At 37.8% G+C, this 15,801-nt stretch overlaps 1 protein-coding gene across 1 annotated transcript; it reads right to left on the bottom strand.

Moving 5' to 3' along the window:
- Positions 1 to 254: 254 nt before the first annotated feature.
- On the bottom strand, positions 255 to 15,275 carry pak4 (p21 protein (Cdc42/Rac)-activated kinase 4). The gene is made up of 10 exons (XM_056263476.1): positions 15,110 to 15,275; positions 8,165 to 8,386; positions 7,063 to 7,283; positions 6,526 to 6,958; positions 5,347 to 5,802; positions 4,984 to 5,117; positions 3,871 to 3,997; positions 1,542 to 1,667; positions 1,318 to 1,452; positions 255 to 1,235 (listed from the first exon to the last, which is right to left on the bottom strand). The coding sequence occupies exons 2-10, from the start codon at positions 8,363 to 8,365 to the stop codon at positions 1,080 to 1,082; spliced, it is 1,989 nt and encodes a 662-aa protein (XP_056119451.1). The 5' UTR covers positions 8,366 to 8,386; positions 15,110 to 15,275; the 3' UTR covers positions 255 to 1,079.
- Between the last annotated feature and the right edge of the window lie 526 nt (positions 15,276 to 15,801).

The following is a 15,801-nucleotide window of genomic DNA, read 5'->3' as shown; positions in this document are numbered from 1 at the left end:
GTGAACAAGCTCTCATGAAATAGAGCATAGGTAACTCTCAACTATACATTGGTATAGTCCAGCATCTCTCCTTCAAAACGAATCTTTCAGAGAAAGGCCGCGAGTCTTCAAAGATGTAAGCTACTTAGCTGGAGGATTTAAGCACACATGAAAGGACATTCTCCTGCAGACTGCCCTACATGGAAAACAACTCGATCTCCTCTGTGGCGTGGCGCCGTGGTGAAAGTTTTGGAAGAGAAAAAACCCTACACCCAACCCTTCCCCCCCTTTATTATATTAAAAAAGTGGAACAATGAATCAAAGGAGGAAGCTTCATATTGGAGTGCAGCTCAATCTCAGAACAGTGTTTTAAACTATCACACTGTCACTCAAAACACACTATGAAAACAAAACCGATATAGCTCTCTACTTTCATTAAAACAAAATTAAAAAAGGTCTGAAACAAAACACCTCCAGTGTTTACCATTGCTTAGTGTTGTAACAGGAGCCTAGAGTTTCTTATAGTCTTTTTTTTTTTTTTTTTTTTTTATAAAGTAAAAGGTTTTCTTCAGTAGTTGTTTTCCTGTTCAAATGGATTAATGAGTAGTGTGGTCCTGGTGCAAAAGATGAAGTGCAGGAAAAAAAGCTTGAGGTTTGGAACAAATCCATCAAATTGTTGCTTTACATTGAGGGCAGATTAGAATCTGCAAGTGGTTCGTTTTCATAATGTCTAATCCTCCTTAACTCGGTTCACCCAAAAGCAGTCTTAGAGGTCAAGCATAAAACCACTGAGAACACATGTTCTGGTGTTTCTGAGTTAGCCAGAGAGGAAAACCTCTTCGAGCAGAACACTGTGAAGGATCTAATCATGTCTTTTTCATGTCACCAAACGGGGTGAACTCTATAGGTGTAAAAAAAAACAGTGGTAAAAATGTGTGTTTCAAAAAGGCCTCTCAACATTCGTAGCATCAATGGCCTTTTCTCCTAAAATTCTTGACCTGTACAATCATTTCAGATGTTTAAAGTGTGTAGAGTACAGATCTGGGTCTTTGTTTTGAGCTCAGTAGAGGGCCTGACAGATCCCGCCCTGATTTCTCTTCTCATCTCATGCGGTTTTGTCTCATGAGGGGAACAATGCAAGAGGGAGGGCCTGCTTTACTCAGGAAGGGATGCTTTAGCAGCTCTTGAGCTGTGGCCCTCTGGGCAGGATCTCGCACGAGCATCCTGTCCAAGAATCCCTTGAGAAGTGGCGAGACCTATGGATACAGAACAACATTGTAATCTGTAACATTAATGTGTTTTTTGCCTTCATGGTTAAGCAAGAGGTTGCAGGTCTACCTTGTGGAGGTTTTTGAGCTTGGGTGGCAAATTGTCTCGGATCATTTTCATAGCCTTGAGAGGAGGCTCATTGAAGTACGGCGGCTCTCCATCTACCATTTCAATCACCATAATGCCAAGTGACCAAATATCCACCTGTAGAAACAGTTTTGTTTGTATAAGCTGCAGTAATGTCAGCAGTAATGCAACATAATATGAAAACAGTAAAGGGGGATGGGACTTGCCTCTGGTCCATACGGGAGTCTTGAGATGAGCTCAGGGGCCATCCAATAGGGTGTTCCTACAAGAGACTTCCTGCGCTGTACCTCTTTAGAGACCTGGGCACAAAAGCCAAAGTCTGACAGCTTCACCTGCAAATGAGAATAGGGATAAAACCAAAAGAAAGAGAGGAAGTTATATTACCTGCCAAAATAAATGGAGACTTCTATTTAGGCTTGCTTCTTCATTTGCTGGGATTGAACTATTATTATTATGGATCTATAGTTAATTACTCCTCTTTTTAAGTGTCTGAGCAAAGCCTGTTTGTGTCATGACAACAGTAATCCACATGTCAGTCGTCCACAAAATAACATGACATTTTATGATTCACCATGTCTATTACACAATTTACCTACAGCGCTCTTCGCAGATCACGTGCACAAGTACATATTTATTTATATATATCAACAACATTTATAAATGTGTGAATTATGCACTGGTGGCTTAATTATTTTTAATTAAGATCATGGGCTCTAAAATATTCACTGTTACATGAAATTACACCGCATACGAGCATGTGAAAGTGAAAAAAGCCCTGTTTGCATCACAAATAATAGCTTAAGTATTTTCAAAAAAAGCTTTTCAAGTTTTCTGAGAAAGCTTCTGCAATGCTTGCTTGACTAACTACACAAAAACTGAGCCCTTTGGTATATTGCATGAGAAGCAGCGTCAGACATATGCAAGAGGAAATGAAACATGTAAGGTCAAACACATACACAGGCAATCAGCCACTGCCGAGAAACAGCTGAGGGTGGCTTAAAGAACTTCCGTCTATTTCAACCACAGACACAATGAAACATAGACCTTGTTTAACATTGCAGAGCCATCAAAAATAAATGGCCGGATATTGCAGAATTATATTTCTGTGAATGCATTGACAAGCATGCAGTTAAAAAAAAAGAAAAATGTGCATCACAAGCGATGGTCTTTTAAAACCAGGGTCTATTTGAGAACTCTTAAATACATAAATGATGGAAATGTTCTTGAGGTTTTGGTACTTTGTCAACAATTTAATTCTAATTTATCTCACTTGCTGACTTTTGGGTAGGGCTGGGAATTGACAAATTTCACAATTCGATTCGATTTCGATTCACAAGCTTGCAATTCGATTCGATTCAATATTGATTACTTTGGATATCAGGTACAATACATGGCAAATTTTCTCAAGGAAAACAAATCTCTTAACTAATGCTGTAAACTATGGGAGTCAGTTGTAGCCTACTAGGCTTCATTAGCCAACTATAATATTGAAGGTAAAAATGAACAGATTTGTATACAAACACTTAAATAACACTAATTTATTTTATAATAATAAAGTTATATGAAATATAAACATTTAAATGGTGGCTGTCAAAACTTGCCAAATTTATTCAAACATGCATTAAATATTGAAGAACATTAAAAATTATAATGAATATGTCATATATGGTGCATATATTTAGCAAAATGCTCCTCTCTAGAGTAAATTTTTCTAGCTGACTAACAAATTTATGGTCACTGGATTATGTTTTTTTTTAGGTAAATGTGACGTTACATTGTTTACCAGCTGTTTTACTGATGTCTTTCCACGGTTGAAACACTGATTGAGCGATTCCATGTGACATTATACGGATTTCGATAAGTTGTACTCTATCTTTTAACTCACATTCGGATGCTCATTCATGTTTATTTCGCGCTGTAACTATTATTAAGGCGGAAGAGAAGATCATGTGCACTTCTGCTTCTCTTGAGCTGAGCTGAGCCAGAGCGATTTCACACCACAGCGCCAAAACGGTATTTATGTTTTTGAATTTCGTAAGAAAATGGACGTAATTTGAAATCTCAGACTTTGTTTCACATCAATAGTAACATAGCAAAAAGATTATTGCAATTTATTGGATGGGATGCGCGCTACAATGTTCCATTCATCAACTGAAAACAGGATGACTAGCCTAATAGATTATTGGGATTTAAGAATCGATTTCGGTTCGTAAAAATGAGAATCGATTAAAATCGAGAAATCTATATTTTTTACCCAGCCCTACATTTAGGTCATCTGTTCATCACAAGAGAAGACATGCTGGTCTGAGAACACAAAAGAACAGGTCTGTCGAAAACCTGTTTAAAGATCAACAAAGGTTCTCAGAAAACAACACAACAATGACAGCGAGTAGGACAGTTTTCTGATCTCATAACAAGTCAAAACATGTCATGTAAGGCTTCAGCTCATCTACCCCAACTGAATACAATAGGGCCAAAGAACTGGTTATCATCTGACGTAATTGAATTTTCATTGAAGAGCTGTGAGGGACTTACTCTGCCATCATGGGTGAGAAGAATAGAATCACTCTTAATGTCTCTGTGAATGACTCCCTGGGAGTGAAGAACCGAGAGCGCTTTCAGAACAGACAGACACACAGTGGCGATCTGCTCCTCATTCATCCTGAAAACACAGTCAAACAACATAACTGAAATGTTAAACATTGAATGAAATCCTTAAAGCTGATAAAATGTGACCCTGGATGACAAAACCAGTCACATGGGTCAATTTTTTGATTTATACATCATCTGAAAGCTGAATAAATAAGCTTTCCATTGATGTATGGTTTGTTATGATAGGACAATATTTGGCCGAGATACAACTATTTGAAAATCTGGAATCTGAGGGTGCAATCGAATCATTGAGAAAATCGCCTTTAAAGTTGTCCATGTATGTTCGCGATTGTCCTGCATTCACTCAAAAAAATAAATGTTTTATATATTTACGGTAGGAAATCTCTTTACTTAATATCCTAATGATTGTTGGCATAAAAGAAAAATCGATAATTTTGACCCATACAATGCATTGTTGGCTATTGCCACAAATACTACTTATGACTGTATTGCTACTTATGACTGGTTTTGTGATCCAGGGTCACAAATGATCATAAAGGCTGAATGGCAACACTGGACTGCTGTGATACCCTGCCACCTAGTGGTACTGCATTATTACCCAGCAACAGGTGAACAGCTATAAATGTGCATATAATGTATTTCATATTTGTATATTTTATAATAATTGTATTAGAAAATGTATAATATATTTAAATATTTTTTTCTGTCACAAAGCCAATAGAATTATTTGTTTCCTAAATATTTGTGGTCTTTTTCATACTTTTGATCATATTTTCATCTTGGTGGCTTAATAGGCATGCTGCAATAAAATAAATGAATAAAATAGACCATTTAAAAAACAAAACAAAAATGTATAACAATTAATTTTAAACAGAATCTAAAAATACAGTAAAATAAAAAAATAGGACAAAAAAAACCCCCAAAGAATTTAAAACTAATAGAACCATGAATTATTTTAAACAGAATCTAAAAATACGTGCGATTAAGAGTATAACTGAAAACCAATTAGTGATTGGACTTCTGAGAAATACTTGCCTGGTATGTGTGACTATGTCAGTTAAAGCTCCACCCTCAAGGAACTCCATGACAACCCAGAGCTCATCGCCCACTAAGTAACTGTTGTACATCTCCACCACGTTCTCATGGTGATAGTCCCGCATGATCACCACCTTAGAAACAAGAAACATAGCAAGCAGATAGTTTATATTTAAAAATGTAATTAAGTGGCTAAGGAGGAAAATCAACCTGCAATAATAATTTTCACAATATCTTTATGTACAATCTACAAAAAGTGTTCACTGAAGAAGGATTTTCAGCTCCTATGTGCTGCATATCACACAAAAACACCTATGTGAACAACCAATTATAACACAGTAATCTCGTGTGGATTGGACCCACCTCGTTAAACAGCAATTCTCGTCGCTGCTGTTTTCGCAGATCCATCTTCTTCACAGCCACCAGCTTGCCAGTGGTCTTCACTGTAGCAATACAAACAATGCCAGTGGAACCTTCCCCAATCTTGATGTAGTGGTCCAGATAAGTGCGTGGGTCCCCAGGGTCAACCACCATCTGTAGAGCAGCACGGAACTGCTCGTGGGAGACCCGCTGTGGCTCCCTCTGAGGTGAGCGCGCCTGCTGGGGTGGTGCAGTCGGGGCGGATGGTTTTGGTGCCGGGGGAATCTGCTGGTTGTGAGGAGGCTCAGGGCCTAAGGCTGGATGGGAGGCGTGATGCTGGGGCTCTGCTCTGTGTTGCCCCTGAGAAGAAGTTTTACTGCCGCTGCTGCCTCCCCGGACTGCCCCAGTAGAGTGGTCGTTGTGTTGGGAAGGCTCATGAGATTTGGCTGGTTTTAAATCCTGCAAAACATGGATAAATGAGAATTTATATATTTATTATGTTGTGTAACAGTACATTGGATCTGTGCATAAGCTCATAAGCGACAGCAGCCTAATAAACCTAAAGGTGTCCAAGAACAAAAGACACAGAGAAAGTCACTGTTTGCTCTTGACTGAACAACTTTCTTAATTTTAATTTTAAGCAATGATCTGCATTTAATTTATACAATAAAGACTATCCAGTGTTATTTTATATTTGATTACCGTACTTTTTTCATTTCTGTATCATTTCTTATCCAAATACTACCGTTAGACCCACCTGGAAAACTTAAAAGGCATGTTTATTTTATTTGTGATATCATTAGCAATTTGCTTATTTGTTCTTATTTTATTACTGACTTTACTTGTCTTTTTTTGTAAATTCAATTTCAAATAAAGCCTCCTTGTGCTGTGTGAAAGCTATTGCAACAAAACTACCCAAAGTATCAAAAGAATGATAAGATAATAAAAATATCTATATGCCAGTATATATGGCAGTTTTTCCTGTGGTTTCGAAAATGGTATCGAATAGCGCTATTTTTCAAGGTATCGGATCGAACTTAGAAATTCCAGTATCATGACAACACTACTATATATTATATATATATATTTTATTAAATACAAGCAGCCCAGCCCTACAAAAAACATCTATAATTGTTCATATTCTAGAAACATAGTAGCATATTTAGTTTGATTTCTGTGTACCTGACCGCTGGGGCTTCTTCCAGAGTCACTTTCAGCACGTGGGTATGTGTTGAAAGGTCGGCCAGTCTGCTGTGCAGTCTTTATTACTCCCTCTGTAACAGGTAGGTTAGGGGTGCGGATATTTGGCCCAGACAGCGGTCTCTTCTCACGGGGTGTCTGTGGGCTACTGTCTCTTCCAGTGTAGCTGGATTTGGGCCTCCTATCATTGGCCCCCTCTCTCCTTACTACCTGATCATGATGATCACGTGGTTCCCTGTCTCGTTCTCTGTGCTGGGGCGGTGCAGCTGGCCCTCCTGACCAGTCAGGCTCTTTGTGTCTGTTGGGCTCCTGACCGCGAGGCTGCTGGTGAGGCCTGCTGTCCTCTCTGGATGAACGGGCTGGTCGCTGAGACTGTCTGGGATCAGCACTTGGGTGCTCCTGACGTGGTTTCTCCCTACATGGACAAAAAAAACAAAAAAAAACCTCACTGTCAATATTGCCATGATAGTCACTGGAAACCGAAATTTTATTTTGAAGTAAGAGATGTCAGTTGAGCACCTCTCTTTGCTGTCTCCATAGCGATCAGGATGTCTGTATTGGGGGTATTCTCCGTTCTCGTGGCCCCCTACTGATGATCCGGAGTCTCTGCGTGGTGGTGGTGGTGGTGGTGGGCTGCCTCTCCGCAGAGAGTTTGAGCGGATCACCGACATGGTCTCAAACTCATCCAGGAGCCACGTGAGAGAGCCATCGTCACCGATCTTACGACCCCGCACGATTGCCTGTGCAACACAAACAGGTTATGAGGCATTTATGGAGAATAGATAAGAGGGAAAAAGCAAAAGATGACATGAGTAGTGTTCCGCAGTATCGAAACACAGATACCGGCGGTGCTTTCTCATCTCTCTCTTCTGTTCGACAGCTAGTAAACACACGGCCGCTTCCCCTCACTCACTTGTCTCATTCGCTCCAGTTGAATAGTGTTGCTGTTACAGGTCGATTGTGCGCATGCATAAAATTTGACTTTTTCCTGCTAAGGATGTCATGCGAACCGAATACTTCGGTACCAAGCGTGTATCAACATTTGAAAATCTTGATGGTTCTTGTTTTTCTACAAGACCGTAAGTACAGATGGTACCGAAAATAAAATATGATATATGAAGCAATAGAATGAACATTGAAAGTAACAAAAGCTCCAACAATACATTTTAACAGGCATAATTAGGCATGAAAATAACTGAAGAAAATATCTATTTTCTAAAAGAATTTAAGCCAACTAATTTGATTTATATTCTTTTGGTTTCTCTACCCAATATTTTTTTTTTAATTACAAATGCAATGAATATACAGGTATAGGTACTGTGTATAGACAAGTACCAAAAATGAAAGTATCGGTCTCGGATCCCTAGTAATTTGTTTGTTTACTTTTTTCAAGGTCACACCAATTCTTTTGTAGATAAAAAGTTCCAATATTTTTTTTTAATGAAATCAGTTTCCCAGATTCCCAACCCTACTTGTAAACATCGCCAAGAATCACTATTAATAATTTATCTTTAGTAAATCCAAAACGTAGTACTTTACCTCATCGATTGTAACATACAAAAACTAAAAAGCTTAAATCAAAACCTAAACCAAACACACAAGCTGACTCCTTCCCTCTGACCTTGCGTGGCTCTACAGTAGTGATGACTGTGGCGTCGATGAAAGGTTTGGGCCTCTTGGCCGTGTCCTCAATAAGGCTCTGCCATTGGCGCGGAAGCCCCACGAACTTCTGCTCATGCTCATCAAAATCAGTGTGGACACGATGCTCAAAGTTGGAGGGTGCCGAGATCTGGACACGTTGCTTTTTCTTCTTGCTGAACATGGCTGCAGTAGATCATCAGACCTAGAACCAGAGAAAGACAAAAATAATTATCTGCTAAATCATTCAGCGAAACCTCTCTGAGTCGTACACTACCGTTCAAAAGTTTTGGGTCAATAAAATAATTTGACAAATGAATACTTTTATTCAGTATAGATGAAACTTTGTGACAGTAAAGGCATTACATTGATACAAAATCGATTTTAAAAAAGCTGTTAATTTTTTATTCATAAAATAATCTTGGGGGGTTGGGGAATCACAGTCTCTGCAAAAATATTAAACAGCACAACTGTTTTCAAAATTGAGAATAAGAAGAAATGTTTCTTAAACACCTAATCAGCATATTAGAATGATTTCTGAGGATCATGTGACACTGAAGACTTCAGCTTTGTCATCTCAGAAATAAATGACATTTTAAAATATATTCAGAATTTCAAATAGAAAAGTTATTTTAAATTGTAAAAATATTTAACAATACTCCTGTTTATATTTACTGTAATTTCGATCAAATAAAATGCAGCATTGGTGAGCATAAGAGACTTCCTTTAAAAAACAATCCAAACTTTTCAGCAGTAGTGTACTGTACATCGTAAGAAATAACTTGATAGCAATTAACACTAGCCTGTTCATTCACGAAACATTGGGAGAGACACACAGTCAGCCGTTCATTTTAAAATGTCAGCTCTCTCACTTCACCTTTCTGAGCATTTCAACAACAGTCTCTTTATGCAGTACAAAACAAAGCAGTCCAGCTCTCCATGCTTTCCCTTTTCTCGCTTTTGCCCAGCCCATTCTCTCCATGGGAATCAGAGACACTCCCAGAATCCAAATACTGGGCCCTGATATGATTGGGCCGAAACCCCCTCCCACACCTGACAGGCTGAGCCTGGGAAAACTCAGCTGCTTCCTGGGACGATGCAGCAGCAAGAGGCATTTTTCAAAAGAGTGAAGCATTTGAAGTGTAACCTGATCTTTTGGGACGATGTCAGCTGGGGCATGAGGTCACAGCTTCAGGAGTCTTAGAATCCATGTGAATGTTTTATGAAGTGCTGGTTTCCAACATTGAGGGTAATGAAAACATTCAGAGCGAGTGAAGACCTCAAAAGTTGCAGAACTGGAAAGTATTCAAAATAGTTTCCGGAAGCAGATATATATTCACTAGAGGAAGAAAGCGTGCACAAGCACTGCAGAGGAAACATTAGTTTACAACATGGTGATGAGCAGTCATAACTCATTTGACATTTTGATGAGCAACTGTGTCACTCATGCTAGCAACTTATTACTTATCACTCATACTTATAGCAACTTAAATGTACCTTGGAGCAAGTTGGCGTTTACACATTAGTTCCACCCAACACCGGAGAAACCAGCATATCTTCTGCTTTTTCTTAAAAGATGAATAATTCCAAATGAACGCTGTTATTTTGACAGAAAAATACAACAAAGTATATCGTTGTAGTGATATTAGCGAACATGTAGCGTGTCGATTCTGCGTGGCATGTAAGACTCGTCTCTCACTCTCTCTTTGTGTGCGAGAAACAGTACTGTCACAGCAAAGTGACGGCGAATCGGGCACCTTCACACTAGAGTTTACGGTACGTCAAATACAGGTACACTGCGCATCCATTGAGCTGAATTGAAATAGTACAGATCGCTTAGTTGACAGAGAGCGAAACTCAAGCGCTCAGTCAGTGTTCAGCCAGCAAGTGAAAATATATCTATGCTAAACGTTTACTTAGCCTCTAACACACACTGGCGAGTACAATCTAAGAATTTATTAGCCAATGGCTAATGATAGACATTATTTAGTCGCCCAGAGTGAAGATTTACTCGCATTGTAGAGGGTTGCGTTTAGTCAACTAGGTGACAGCTCATTGAATATGCATAACCGGAAACAAAAGAGTTGTACTATTTCAAAATGGAAGTGCGTCATGAAGCTCAGTGCAAGTAGTCCATTGACAGACAAATATGTTAACTACAGATAATAACAGAGTATACGAAACATGAAGCAAATGCGTTAACAGTAATGTTACATAAGTAAATGAGTGAGTCAAGAAAGAAAAAAACATTTGCATTAGGCTGAGCTGGCAAAACAAATGTACAGCACTCATTATAGTTGTGTCAATACTAAGGAAAAAGGAAGCAATTTCAAACCCAGCTGGGCTTACGATTACATGCTACACAGAAAAACTGAGGCTGTTAACTTGCACCTGTGAGATTGTTTCTTTGGAACAGGTGAGGATCAGACATGAGTGACAGGAGCAGGTTCTCTAGCAGAGATCTACAGCTGCTTCACACACGACACAGAAATACAAATGCACTAACACAATAAGTGTAAATTAATCATTTTTTCATAAACACTTCCTGTTCTATGACCATCAGTGGCATTAGCCCACAAAAGGTTTGAAATGTTTACAAAAGAGCACTAATCAATCAGGCTTTGTGTCTGACATTAAAAAGTGTAAAGCAGTCAAACTTGAACAGTCAAACACTTCCTGGTTGAGTCTGGCATTCCAGACACATACCATTATGCACTGGTGAACAGTGAGAAAGACGTCTCTGTGGTCAACGTTCTCGAGACGAGCCCTGGCCAGGAAGACTGTCTCTGCGGATTGGCTTTTAATAAGGAGAGATACTGACTCCTCAAAACGGCCCAAAGAGTTGGGGAAACAATTCAAGTAGACTGATATCTTTGTAAAAGTTTGTACTTGTAGTATACAGCTAGCTTAGCAGGAACAGGCCTGCGGTGTTTGTTTTTACAAGCCCAGTACAGAGCACTGCAAAAACAGCTTGACCTTGGAACTAAACTCTGTCATTAGGTCTTCTTATCAGACCAACCCAGTGTTTACAGAACCTGATGCTTCTGTCCACTAAAATGCTGGGATTAAAACAAGAAGAGCAATGCAATGCAATGTTGCTTGTTTTAAACAAAGTTTTCCCACCAACTCTCCACAATTTGCAGGCAAAAACTTAATTTTACACGCATATCTAGGGATCTCAGTTCTCACTTTGAATGACATGGATCTTTTTATGTTTCAGGCCATTCATCAGAAACAAAACACTGAGTCTCCTTTTGAATATTCCAGGTAATGTATAATGCAACAAAAACAACAGCGCTTTTCTTGTTGGCCAACAACAACCGTTATTTGTTATTCAGTCATTGTGCAGCACTAAAAGCAGTAGCCTAAACTCCAATGTGATAATGTCCCACAATGCTTTGCATGTGCTACATACACAAAGTCTTTATGTGAACTTGACTGCAGGTCAGAGCTTGATAGAGGGCTTTCTGATGGAACGGATTACACATCATCTCACCAAAGACAACAGTACAGTGTTCAGGTCAGGGACTCACAAAACAAAACAAAACAAGTTGGAAAGTGGCATCAGTTTGCAGCTGATGGGTAATTAGGTAATGCAGTGCACTACTGAACAACTTATGTGCAACAATAGATTCAACTCAGTTAAAGTTTCTTTGATCATTTAACCCATGAAATACAAACCAAAAGAACTAATAAATAAACATGCTGAAAACGCTCATTTTAAAACATTAGAAAATATAGTTGCTTTCCTACAGTGTAAAACTGAATTCTCTTCTTGTCACAATAACACATTGTCCAATGAAACAACAGCTAAGCATTCTACATACACCCAAAAAGTTCAAACAGAGTGAGATGAGCCTTACTGATGCAGCTTTATTGGCTGCCACTTGATACTTTATTAAAAAGCTTTTGCTTTATGGCTTATATACATTATTCAAAGGTTTGGGGTCAATCAGATTATTATTTATATATGTTTTATTTATAATTTTATTCACCAAGTATGAATTAAATTGAAAAAGGGACAGCAAAATACTTTTATAATCTTATAAAAGATTATATTTCAAATAAATGCTATCTCCACAAAAGAAAATTAAGCAGCACAACTCACAAGCACAATTATGTTTCTTGGGCACCAAACCAGCATATTAAAATTATTTCAAAGGATCATTTGACACTGAAGACTAGAGTAATGGACAATGAAATAGACATGGATAAATGATTATTTTTTAATAAATACATGGAATATAATAATTTTTATGAATCATGAGGCAAGATTCACAGCATACCCATATTAAAAAATAAAAAAGTTGTTTTAATTTGTAATAATTTCTCACACAATTACTGTTTTTGCTCCTGTATCTTTGATCAAATAACTGCAGCCTTCTTTCAAAACTCTTACCGACAGCAATCTATTGAACAGTAATGTATATTTGTTTTCCCCAGATAATTCAATCAAATACCAAAAACATTCTTTGAAAAATTACTTTTGTAATACCCTGTCAAAACAGAAGAAATAGAACAATAATTAAAAATCATGTCCACATATTGGCTATTGAAAAAAAATCAGTAATGGTTGCACAATCGATTGTGACAAGGTAATGTTGTCCAGACAGCAATTTCCATGATGGGGCAGACGACCTGAAATTCATATCAGAGCTCTAGACAAAGAAACACAGGAAACTGAAACATTGCCTCGTCTCAAGCCATAAGAAGGGAAAGTCTCGTTCAACCCCTTTTCATTAAAAACTATCAGATTCATTTGAAATTCGAGTCAATGTCATTGAGAAGCAATACAATCGGAAAACTGAAGGTTTAAACCTATACCGAGTAAGCACAATACAACATTTAACACCACACTTTCAAAAGCAGTGTTTAGGGTTTCCGTTTTATTCTTTCATTTAGAACTTAATGAGCAAAAGTCAAACGCTGGGCTAAAGTAAGCGGTAGCATGGGAGATTGCACATTATGAGTGACCCTGTCCGGCACTGAAGTATTTAAGGAATGTTTGTAGTGCCCGGTACAGACTGCACCCCTGACTGAATCTCCCATCACACCTCCTCGAAGCAGACATATCCCGGCAAACTCACGGCTGCTGGAAACAAGTACAGGAGCAAAGAAAGTGAAACTACAACCAACGAGGAACATAGGAAGGTTAGAAAAAGGTACAAGAGATTCTGAACGACAACCCCATTACCTATTAAGTAACTTGTGAGAGTGTGTTATCACTCTTTATAGTAGTTCACCATCACAAAGACAAAGGCAGCATTCCAATTATATTTCATGTTGCACACATAATTATAAAAGCACAGATAGACTAAAACTATCAATTTCTAAGGCCTATCAACATGATCAAAACGTTGCAGAAAAACCTGTCATACACAATCTACTACATGCCTTCTGCCCTGTGATTGATAGTAAATACTTTTTAGTTAGTCAAAGTCCTTTTAGTATAATGGTAAATATGTCTACCTTCAGTTCGTGGAACACGTGTCTTTTTATTGTGCAATCTTTAATGATTTTTTTTTAAAGTAAACGTAAAAAATATTGTTAGATATAGGTCAAGAGAGAAATGCTTTATATCATATACCGCCCACACTAAAAACTACAGAGCTTTGATAATAAAACTAAGCATTTAAAATATCATTAATCTTTAATCTCATTATTATTGGGAGATAACAAGTGACTGATAATTAATTTAATGCAAGTAGTCTGCTGTACTGTTATAAAGATTTAATTGACTTATGTCAAGGCAAGCTATCAGAATTTCATCTCTTTTAGACAACTTTTTTCTCAGTTTGGGCCTCTAAATAAAACAGGTGTTTTTTTCTGAAGGTGCGAGAGCTCCATATTATCACTATATCATACTATAAGGGCCATTAAAGCCTGATATGATACAAATCAACACATATGCAGGTTTTGTCTAAAGTTTCAATAAACTGTTCAATTAAAAAAATTAAGGTCAAACAAGCTGACATACTGAATATGTTGATTGATTAAACAATTGCTTTACACCCCTTAGAAAAGGAAGGTCCATTTAAATTATGTAAACAATGACTCTCATGATGCGATTCATACACTAAATCAACCAGTCACCAATGGTCTCTAGTATCAACTTAGCTCAACACGATGCTTTTGAGAAACGCAGCCCAGAATCGATACTACAGCTGAAACCATATACTGCCCACTCAAAACCATCGATACCAAACATTGCACGACTAAAAATGTACAACTTGCTATAATTTACAGTCGGAAGAATCGTTAGAAGGTACTGTAAACTTTGACATTAATTACATTATATTTTATGTAAAATAAACTAAAATAGCTTAGTTACTGTATGACCCGTGTCAGCATCGTGGCTTCTTAAAAGATACGTAAAAAAATCGCTCCCACATTATAGGGATTAAGAAGCTCTAACAGAACAGCAAGTCTAATTCATTTGTGTTATTTATTTACTGTATTTATGTCACTAGCTGCACCACCAGTAACTCGAAAACACTTTAGTCAAACTTTCAAGTAGTTTCAGGCATCTCCTGACAGTAATATAACGAATAATTTATTCGTATCCAGATAGCAATTCAGGAGCAGCTCACAAATCTATCTCTTGATCCGAATCTTGAGTGAAAAGTGGGTCTGGAATGATGGCATTATTTGCAGACTACTGTGTAACTCATTCACAATCTATAACTGAAAACATAGATACAAACTTCAGTGGTATTAGAAACGGAGTAACTTTCTAGTTAGTATCTTTGATCACTTTAAGTAATGTTTTGACACTCGGTAGACCAAGCTACTTAGCTAGCTGTGAGGAATTAGCTAAATTAGCACGACGAACAAACTCACCGAAACTACAGGCTGACACACAAAACAAACTGCGATGGCACACAAACGACTCTCGTTTGTAATACAAATCGTGTTTTAAAAGTCCTACCTGTGGTGAGAAGAGTGTTCGCTGAAAAATAAACTTCATATGGTCGGTTAAGTTTCTTGAGAGTAAAGTTAGCTTCAGCGGGCTAAGTGCGCGTATCAGTCTCACTGAAGCCCTCACGAGCGCGCTGCTCGTGCTCTCTGCGCCATATTCACGCTGAACCTTCATCCGGGGAACTGACCACTGAGCGCTGGCCCCAGCATGCCGTACTCACAGCCACAGTACTATACGTTGTAATCATCATGTCACATTAAACATTTCAGTAGAACATTTGTATGCATGTTCCTTACATTTTTATTTTATTAAAACGTCTGCTATAATTGTAAGTGTAGCCTACTAATAAGAAATCAACATATTTACGTTAAAAATGAGTACATTAAGAGTGATACAATAATTCAATATGATAAATTAAGATTATCATCTTATTTTCCTAGCAATATTAGTACTCAAGTGTATTAAAACCACATAGAAACATGATTTGTGACACTTCAGTAGATGTAGGCTAAATCCTTATAGTGTGGTCTATACAGCTTTTCTGAAGATATCCATTATCTGTCCTTTTCTAATGTTGCAACGCATCACCATTCTTTGAAACTGAAGAACAAATTATCTGCTTTGAAAATTTGCTTAATGTGCAGTACAGACACACACTGGTTTCAAATTTACACGTTTTAAGGGGACTTTCCATAGACAAT

Source organism: Rhinichthys klamathensis, unplaced genomic scaffold (genome assembly GCF_029890125.1).
Source record: "Rhinichthys klamathensis goyatoka isolate OS25496 unplaced genomic scaffold, OSU_Roscu_1.1 h1tg000206l_1, whole genome shotgun sequence".
Classification (NCBI taxonomy): Eukaryota; Metazoa; Chordata; class Actinopteri; order Cypriniformes; family Leuciscidae; genus Rhinichthys; species Rhinichthys klamathensis.
This window is presented reverse-complemented; position numbering and strand designations above follow the sequence as displayed.